Here is a 10339-nt window from a genome sequence, read left to right as displayed (position 1 = left end):
AGCCATTTTTTACATTTTTAACATGCTGTGCTGGTGCCAGTCCTTGCTCATGTTTGCTAGGTAGCTGCCCCTGCCCTTCCCACACTGTGGTAGTATGGAAACTGGATCTAACATTCAAGAGAGCATACTAATAAATAAATATGCAATTCTATAACCTTTTATTAAAACAATACATCCATTAAGAGATTCTTATGTACAGTTTACAAGAATATAATATCAAAAGAGCTTGAAAATCAAGTAAAAACTACTCTCAAACTTCTCCAATAACAGTTAAAGTAAGGTATTAACCCAAATGTTCATAATATCCGTAGACTACTGTATAAAGAGATAAGATACTAAGGGAGATCATAAATGTTCTCTAAAATAGCGGGGAACACTTTATAATACTTTTTTTAACAGTGTTGACAACACTATTGATATGCAGTGTATAATGTGGAGGTTGTTCACACTAATTACATCACATCCTGATTCCAGCATCACTTCCTGTTTATTACAGGGAGAAGTTGCCCCTAGATGCTGATCTTAGGTCAGTTTTCCATTTTCCACACTAATGGTTAAGGGTAGTATTGGGAGAGGGGAAGCTGATCCTGGATCTGTACCTAGGGGAAATTTCACGCTGAAGCATCTATTACAAAGGGAAGAGCAGGAAGCCACTGAAGGTGGTGTGTCCATTCAGGCTATCAAACACTCTGGAGTGTTCCCACAGTTCTACGTGGACCTGTTCCCCAGCGACCAGTTGTAGGACGACAGCGTTGCTGGTGCTGTCACTGTCACTGGAATTAGAACACTCTCCATCCTTAATCAAGATGGCCCCGTAAGGTGGGAGTTGGAGCCGAACGTACTGAAGGTGAAGTAATAGAGCAGTAAAGACAGAATGCCAAAAGTGTGTAAAGCTGTCATCAAGGCAAAGGGTGGCTACTTTGAATAATCTCAAATATAAAATATATTTTGATTTGTTTAACACTTTTTTGGTTACTACATTTTGGTTATTTCATAGTTTTGATGTCTTCACTATTATTCTACAATGTAGAAAATAGCAAAAATAAATAACAACCCTTGAATGAGTAGGTGTGTCCAAACTTTTGACTGGTACTGTATATATTTAAAAGAAAAACAAACAACACAAAAGTAATGCATTGGGCCTTAACTAGTATTAGCAGACCAATATAGACATCTGTAGCGCAGGAATTTTTTCAGCATCTCTGCTTTGGCAAAGAAGGTAGTTATATAATTAAGAACAGTATCTTGCTGGATTCAATAGTTGGAATTGTAAAAGTTGTTGCCCTGTCCCTTTCTCTGCGATTGTCATTCTAATGGAAACCATAAAGAACAAAACCCTGTTCTCAAACATTTACATCAAAAGGTGCAAACTAAATATTTTTCTTGATCAAATAACATGGAAAACAACCACTTTTTGTGCAGTATTAATTTACCATCCTTAAAAACCACTTAATGTAAATGTGCATTACTGTATTGTACATAGGCTGTTCATCTAGGTTTGTGCCTGTAGACTTTCCATCACCATGAAGAAAAACAATGCACAATACAGTAATTGAGTACATTGAGACATCAAGTGTTTTGTGATGATGTAGCTCAGTTGGTAAAAAATGGCGCTTGCAATACTATGGCTGTGGGTTCAATTCCAATGGGGGACCAGTACGAAAAAGTAAATGTATGCAGTCACTACTGTAAATTGCTCTGGATGAAAGTGTCTACTGAAAAGGAATGTTTTCCATAGAAATGAATAGACCATTTCAGTTTTCAGATAGAAATAAGTTGCATTTGCAAGTATTTCAAGAAACTGGAAAACATATACCAAGCAAGTATATTTATATTCCACAAGTATTATCAGATTAACTGTTTTGTACAGATAATTATGGGACTCAAGTTACAAATGCTGGTAAATACTCAAATACATGTAGTAAAAACTAAATCACAAAAGTAGTGCACTGGGCCTTTACTAGTCCTGTATTAGTGGACCAATATAAACATCTTCAAAACAGGCTATTTATTATATATTTTCCTGCATCAGGGTTTTATCTCATGACAGAGGAAAATGTGACATTGTGCTGTATGCTTCACATAGGAAAGAGCAGGAAGCCACTGAAGGAGCAGTAGTCATATCGCTCGTCGATGAAGACCCATGTGTTGATCCAGAGACGCATGTAGACCACTCCTCCCTTCTCCAACTGCAGTGTGACTCCATTGGACGCATGGTCATTCTGTTCTCCACTGGAATGGTATTCATACACAGACATCATTCTTTCGCTATCCTTGAATATGCTCAGACCCATGTCATGGCCTGCAAAGCCGTTTCCAGAAAACCTGAAGTAGTAGACCCCTCTCACTGGCGCTGTGAAGACACCTGAGACATGGAAGGAGTTGATAAATAGTGGTTGCATCTAGCATTTAGCCATTGCTACTAGAGGCTTATATCAGATGGACCAGTCGTATGCACAAAGGAACGCTATTGGTGCAGGCTTTTGTTCTAGCCAAGCAGTATTGCTATTGAAAATAGTTGATTAGTTGAATGGGATGTGTTACTGACTGGCTGGGAAACAATCCTGCACCTCACTGGCCGTTTTCGACCATCCCTGCTATAAATAATGATGTAGATACAGCATGTTCAGTGCGAGACCTGTGATTGGGTTGTATGCACTGCCAATGTTGGTCAGGACTTTTCCGAAAATGAGGTTAGTCTCTGCGTCGATGGGCCCATGGTGTTTACTTTCAGACGACAGCAAGGCTGCTGAGAAGGCTACCTTGGGTTGCTCTGCCAGCAAAGATAGTAGCAACAACAACAACAACAACATCAATCAACAACAACACAGCAATGAGAGCATCATCATCCCTAACAACGGGCGAGTTCGTTTTGCATGGCCTGGTGCGCCAGGTGGGTGGAGATTTCACTTTAGGACCAATGGAATGGTCTAAAATGAGCAAACTCCGCCCACCCGATGCAAAACAAATTTGCCCATTGGTAGAAAAAAAGGACCAAAGGGAGGAGCAAGAAGAGGACTTTCATTTGTGAGCATTATTGACCTGTAAAGCATTGGGTAACACTTTATATACATTTTCATGATAATAAACTGAATACATGTTTATAAATGCTTCATAAATGTCTGCTTATAAATACTAATGAATTTATATTTACTGTACCTTCTCTCTCTTTCTTCAGCTCCTCCACCATAGCTCTCTGCTCTTTCAGGTCTGCTTCTGCTGTATGGAGCTTAGTACTCAGCTCTCCCACCAAAGACCTAAGCTCCTTCAGTTCAGTGTAGACGTTCACCACAGAACCCAAGACCTCCTCTTCCTGAGCCAGACACATGTAGCCCAGCCAGGCCAGCCAGACAGTAGCCGTCCTCTTCATCATCGTCTTGGGAGAGACAGGGTGGAGTAGCTCTCAACGTTCCCTTAGTAATCTTATTCACTATGATCTAAGAGGGAAAAACGACCCTTGTTCAGCACTCCTACTCTGAGAAGCTTTGTAAATACTGAGTGAATAGGGCTACAGTTGATCATTAATGCTAGACACACAGATATTGGTGCTCATTGGCTGGCTGGCTGGCTTGCACGTGCGTTTTTGCTCTCACTGTCTCTCTCTCCTGTTGGAGTTTCATTTGTTTCCAAATTCAGGCTTTTCCCAATTTTGTTCATGATCTCGTCGCTGTAAGAAAGAGTATAAGACCTAATAAATGCATAAGATTAAATAAGCAGAATAATATTACAATGTATTTAATTCTTAAAGCAAATCATGTTCTTTGTAAGGGCATAAGGTATTTAATAATATCAACACATATGCATTCATTTTTCTGTCAAAACATTCTATCAATGACAAAGAATTAGATTATAATTTCTGGCATACAATACATTTTTACTCACCTGTAGATTAATGGCAGCCTAGCTTTTTCTCTTTGTTGTACAGTCATAAAAAGGTTTGGGGTCAATTCCACAAATTTCAATTCCATTCCAATGATGGTTTTCTTCTTCAATTGTCAAGGGCTGATGTGGATGTGGTGTTGGAGTCAGGCGCAGGACACAGAAGCTTAGTCGATCCGACTTTTAATAGTCACAGGAGCAAAGAACAATCCATACAGGCCTCATAAACAGGAGGCGAGCGAATACGCAAAACAGTGCGTAAAGTGCGAACAGCACTAACAATAAGCAAACAAACAACCTACACCAAACGACAGGCGTACAACGACACACAACTACAAACAAAACCAAAGGAAACTTATAGGTGACATAATCAAGACGTGATAAGGAACAGGTGCACTAAACAGACAAAACCAAACAAACATAGATAACATCAAACAGTGGTAGCTAGTACTCCGGGGACGACGAACGCCGAAGCCTGCCCGAACAAGGAGGAGGAGCAGCCTCGGCGGAATTCGTGACATCAATTCCAATTCAATTCCAATTCAGACAGCCTAAATTCCAATTCAATTCCAATTACGTTTTTTTGAAGATTGCTGCAATTCCAATTAAATTCCAAGTAAATTCTCCACTTCCTGCTTGAATTCCAGAATTTAATTTGGAATGATAAATTAAATTGGACCCCAACCTCTTTCTCACACTCTAAAGTTCCCTTTCTCATTGTCTTAAGTGGTTGGGCAGGCGGAGCAGACAGGCTCGTATGTCCATGCTGGGTCCGGGCATCTTGCCCGTATTCTCTCAACATTGGGTAATGGGTTCATAACGGTTAACCAGTCTGGTCTCCCTGTCATCCTCTTGGCAGTATCCTCCCAGCACATAGAGCTTCCCCTCCAGAACCACAGAGGCTGCTCCAACATGGGGGATGGCCAGGGGCGTGAAAGCACTCAAGGATGTCCATAACGGGTTCACAGGCCAACTAATTGGTGTAGACGGTATGTAGGTTACACACCCCTCTTACAAAGCAGAGACTACCACCACCATGCAGGACCTCCATACAGTGTTGGGCCCGATCCTGGCTCATCTCTGCCAGGTAGGTGGTTCCTCTCTCAGGGTGGTACAGGAACAAGGAGGTCAGACACTGGTACCTGCAGTCGAACCCCCCTGAGATGAAGATATTATATCTCCCTCCTACTGTGGCAGCGTCGCCACTCAGGGCCTGGTCCAGAGGCTTGGCAAAGCTGGAGATTGGCAATGGTTGGCAAGAGGTTGGCAATGTTACAGATTAAGAACATACAGTGCCTTGCAAAAGTATCATCCCCCTTGGCATTTTCCTATATTGTTGGATTACAACCTGAAATTTAAATTGATTTTTATTTTGATTTCATGTAATGGACATACACAAAATAGTCCAAATTGGTGAAGTGAAATTTAAAAAATAACTTGTTTCAAAAAATTCTAAAAAATAAATAACGGAAAAGTGGTGCGTGCATATGTATTCACACCCTTTGCTATGAAGCCCCTAAATAAGATCTGGTGCAACCAATTACTTTCAGAAGTCACATAATTAGTTAAATAAAGTCCACCTGTGTGTAATCTAAGTGTCACATGATCTGTCACATGATCTCAGTATATATACACCTGTTCTGAAAGGCCCCAGAGTCTGCAACACCACTAAGCATGGGGAACCACCAAGCAAGCGGCACCATGAAGGCCAAGGAGCTCTCCAAACAGGTCAAGGACAAAGTTGTGGAGAAGTACAGATCAGCCAACAAACCTGCCAAAAGAGGGCCGCCCAACAAAACTCACGGACCAGGCAAGAAGGGCATTAATCAGAGAGGCAACAAAGAGACCAAAGATAACCCTGAAGGAGCTGCAAAGCTCCACAGCAGAGAGAGTATCTGTCCATAGGACCACTTTAAGCTGTACACTCCACAGAGCTGGGCTTTACAGAAGAGTGGCCAGAATGTTTGGTGTTAGCCAAAAGGAATGGGAAAGACTCCAAAAACATATGGAAGAAGGTACTCTGGTCAGATGAGACTAAAATTGAGCTTTTTGGCCATCAAGGAAAACGCTATGTCAGGCACAAACCCAACACCTCTCATCACCCCAAGAACACCATCCCCACAGTGAAGCATGGTGGTGGCAGCATCATGCTGTGGGGATGTTTTTCATCGGCAGGAACTGGGAAACTGGTCAGAATTGAAGGAATGATTGATGGCGCTAAATACAGGGAAATTCTTGAGGGAAACCTGTTTGAGACTTGGACAGAGGTTCACCTTCCAGCAGGACAATGACCCTAAGCATACTGCTAAAGCAACACTCAAGTGGTTTAAGGGGAAACATTTAAATGTCTTGTAATGGCCTAGTCAAAGCCCAGACCTCAATCCAATTGAGAATCTGTGGTATGACTTAAAGATTGTTGTACACCAGCGGAACCCATCCAACTTGAAGGAGCTGGAGCAGTTTTACCTTGAAGAATGGGCAAAAATCCCAGTGGCTAGATGTGCCAAGCTTATAGAGACATACCCCAAGAGAGTTGCAGCTTTAATTGCTGCAAAAGGTGGCTCTACAGAGTATTGATTTGGGGGGGGGGGGGGGGGGCTTATTTGTTGTTTGTTGTTTGTTTCACCCCAAACATATTTTGCATCTTCAAAGTGGCATGTTGTGTAAATCAAATGATACAAACCTCCCAAAAAATCATTTTTAAATTCCAGGTTGTAAGGCAACAAAATAGGAAAAATGCCAAGAGGGGATGAATACTTTCGCAAGCCACTGTATATGAATGGATCAAATTGAGAGTAGTATGGTTGAATTGAGTCAGAATTATATGCTGCGCTTAAATGCTTCTGCATGTGTCCAAAATCTGCTCTCTTGTTCGTTCTTATGTAAACCAACTCAAACATAGCGCTATACTCTTAAATACCACTAGATGTCACCGTGATGATCTTTGTTCAGTTCACCTTGCACTATAGACTAATCTTTCAACTATAGTAAGGGTAAACCAGAGATTCACACTAGATTCTTCTTATAGCTCTGCAGGTGCTTTCTTCACCTCACAAATCACTTCGCCTCAAGTCAAAATAAAAGTCCTGCATGTGCACCATATGAGCATGAGCAAACAATGTCAAATAGCCTTCTATGGGACTTTTATTTTGAAATGAGTTACAATTATTTGTGAGGTGAGGAAAGCACCTTTAGCAGACCCACGTTTTGAAAGTCTGTTTAATAATACTTTCATGGAGTCTCTGTCTTCTACCTTACCGCCAGGTGTCAGAGACAGGGCTTTAGACCTCAACACTGTCCAGGTTGGTGTTGATGTCCATGTCTCCTCTGATGGCGTAGAGACGATCACCTCGTACCACCACCGTGAAGTTACTCCTGTACTCCTGCATGCCAACCTCTCTGCCAGCTGTCGTGTGTGTGTGTGTGTGTGTGTGTGTGTGTGTGTGTGTGTGTGTGTGTGTGTGTGTGTGTGTGTGCGTGCGTGTGTGTGTGTGTGTGTGTGTGTGTGTGTGTGTGTGTGTGTGTGTGTGTGTGCGAGCGAGCGAGTGTGGGGGGGAGAGAGAGTGAGAGAGAGAGAGAGAACATTTTCAGAAAATCGAGCACATAGAACAGATCTACTGCTTCTTAGACTTGCATTCAAGTAGAATGATATATCTATAACTCACATTTCTATGTGAATTTGGTCAGGTCGCCCAAAAAGTTATACAGTGGGGAAAAAAAGTATTTAGTCAGCCACCAATTTTGCAAGTTCTCCCACTTAAAAAGATGAGAGAGGCCTGTGATTTTCATCATAGGTACACGTCAACTATGACAGACAAAATGAGAAAAAATATTCCAGAAAATCACATTGTAGGATTTGTAATGAATTTATTTGCAAATGATGGTGGAAAATAAGTATTTGGTCAACAACAAAAGTTTCTCAATACTTTGTTATATACCCTTTGTTGGCAATGACACAGGTCAAATGTTTTCTGTAAGTCTTCACAAGGTTTTCACACACTGTTGCTGGTATTTTGGCCCATTCCTCCATGCAGATCTCCTCTAGAGCAGTGATGTTTTGGGGCTGTCGCTGGGCAACACGGACTTTCAACTCCCTCCAAAGATTTTCTATGGGGTTGAGATCTGGAGACTGGCTAGGCCACTCCAGGACCTTGAAATGCTTCTTACGAAGCCACTCCTTCGTTGCCCGGGCGGTGTGTTTGGGATGATTGTCATGCTGAAAGACCCAGCCACGTTTCATCTTCAATGCCCTTGCTGATGGAAGGAGGTTTTCACTCAAAATCTCACGATACATGGCCCCATTCATTCTTTCCTTTACACGGATCAGTCGTCCTGGTCCCTTTGCAGAAAAACAGCCCCAAAGCATGATGTTTCCACCCCCATGCTTCACAGTAGGTATGGTGTTCTTTGGATGCAACTCAGCATTCTTTGTCCTCCAAACACGACGAGTTGAGTTTTTACCAAAAAGTCATATTTTGGTTTCATCTGACCATATGACATTCTCCCAATCCTCTTCTGGATCATCCAAATGCACTCTAGCAAACTTCAGACGGGCCTAGACATGTACTGGCTTAAGCAGGGGGACACGTCTCGCACTGCAGGATTTGAGTCCCTGGCGCCGTAGTGTGTTACTGATGGTAGGCTTTGTTACTTTGGTCCCAGCTCTCTGCAGGTCATTCACTAGGTCCCCCCGTGTGGTTCTGGGATTTTTGCTCACCGTTCTTGTGATCATTTTGACCCCACGGGGTGAGATCTTGCATGGAGCCCCAGATCGAGGGAGATTATCAGTGGTCTTGTATGTCTTCCATTTCCTAATAATTGCTCCCACAGTTGATTTCTTCAAACCAAGCTGCTTACCTATTGCAGATTCAGTCTTCCCAGCCTGGTGCAGGTCTACAATTTTGTTTCTGGTGTCCTTTGACAGCTCTTTGGTCTTGGCCATAGTGGAGTTTGGAGTGTGACTGTTTGAGGTTGTGAACAGGTGTATTTTATACTGATAACAAGTTCAAACAGGTGCCATTAATATAGGTAACGAGTGGAGGACAGAGGAGCCTCTTAAAGAAGAAGTTACAGGTCTGTGAGAGCCAGAAATCTTGCTTGTTTGTAGGTGACCAAATACATATTTTCCACCATAATTTGCAAATAAATTCATTAAAAATCCTACAATGTGATTTTCTGGAGAAAAAAAATCTCAATTTGTCTGTCGTAGTTGACGTGTCCCTATGATGAAAATTACAGGCTTCTCTCATCTTTTTAAGTGGGAGAACTTGCACAATTGGTGGCTGACTAAATACTTTTTTCCCCCACTGTATATTGCCACTTTAAAAATGATCAACAAGCAACTTGATAGAGCTTGAATAATTTTTTAAAGAATAACGGGCAAATATTGTTCAATCCAGGTGTGCAAAGCTCTTAGAGATTTATCCAGAAAGACTCAAAGCTGTAATCGCTGCCAAAGGTGATTCTAATATGTATTGACTCAGGGGGTTGAATACTTATCTAATCAAGATATATTTGTGTTTTGTGTAGATCGTTGACAAGAAATGACAATTAAATCCATTTTAATCTCACTTTCTAACACAACAAAATGTGGAAAAAGTCTATATATATATATATATATATATATATATATATATATATATATACAGTGGGGGAAAAAAGTATTTAGTCAGCCACCAATTGTGCAAGTTCTCCCACTTAAAAAGATGAGAGAGGCCTGTCATTTTCATCATAGGTACACGTCAACTATGACAGACAAAATGAGAAAAAAATATCCAGAAAATCACATTGTAGGATTTTTAATGAATTTATTTGCAAATTATGGTGGAAAATAAGTATTTGGTCAATAACAAAAGTTTTTCAATACTTTGTTATATACCTGTTGTTGGCAATGACACAGGTCAAACGTTTTCTGTAAGTCTTCACAAGGTTTTCACACACTGTTGCTGGTATTTTGGCCCATTCCTCCATGCAGATCTCCCCTAGAGCAGTGATGTTTTGGGGCTGTCACTGGGCAACACGGACTTTCAACTCCCTCCAAAGATTTTCTATGGGGTTGAGATCTGGAGACTGGCTAGGCCACTCCAGGACCTTGAAATGCTTCTTACGAAGCCACTCCTTCGTTGCCCAGGCGGTGTGTTTGGGATCATTGTCATGCTGAAAGACCCAGCCACGTTTCATCTTCAATGCCCTTGCTGATGGAAGGAGGTTTTCACTCAAAATCTCACGATACATGGCCCCATTCATTCTTTCCTTTACACGGATCAGTCGTCCTGGTCCCTTTGCAGAAAAACAGCCCCAAAGCATGATGTTTCCACCCCCATGCTTCACAGTAGGTATGGTGTTCTTTGGATGCAACTCAGCATTCTTTGTCCTCCAAACACGACGAGTTGAGTTATATTTTGGTTTCATCTGACCATATGACATTCTCCCAATCCTCTTCTGGATCATCCAAATGCAC

The 10339-nt window shown here is 41.6% G+C and overlaps 1 protein-coding gene across 2 annotated transcripts; it reads right to left on the bottom strand.

The window, feature by feature from the left end:
- Window positions 1–1366: 1366 nt before the first annotated feature.
- Window positions 1367–4285, bottom strand: cbln11 (cerebellin 11). Of its 2 annotated transcripts, XM_084166384.1 has the most exons (4): window positions 3883–4282; window positions 3160–3667; window positions 2639–2773; window positions 1367–2365 (listed from the first exon to the last, which is right to left on the bottom strand). In XM_084166384.1, the coding sequence occupies exons 2-4, from the start codon at window positions 3371–3373 to the stop codon at window positions 2079–2081; spliced, it is 636 nt and encodes a 211-aa protein (XP_084022510.1). In that variant the 5' UTR covers window positions 3374–3667; window positions 3883–4282; the 3' UTR covers window positions 1367–2078. The 2 variants fall into 2 exon arrangements, with proteins under 2 accessions (XP_084022510.1, XP_084022511.1); XM_084166385.1 differs by lacking the exon at window positions 2639–2773 and having other exon boundaries at window positions 3883–4285.
- Between the last annotated feature and the right edge of the window lie 6054 nt (window positions 4286–10339).

Source organism: Coregonus lavaretus (assembly GCF_964263955.1).
Source record: "Coregonus lavaretus genome assembly, chromosome: 7".
Lineage (NCBI taxonomy): Eukaryota > Metazoa > Chordata > Actinopteri > Salmoniformes > Salmonidae > Coregonus > Coregonus lavaretus.
The sequence above is the reverse complement of the archived record's forward strand: the minus strand, read 5'-3'. Positions and strand labels throughout refer to the sequence as shown.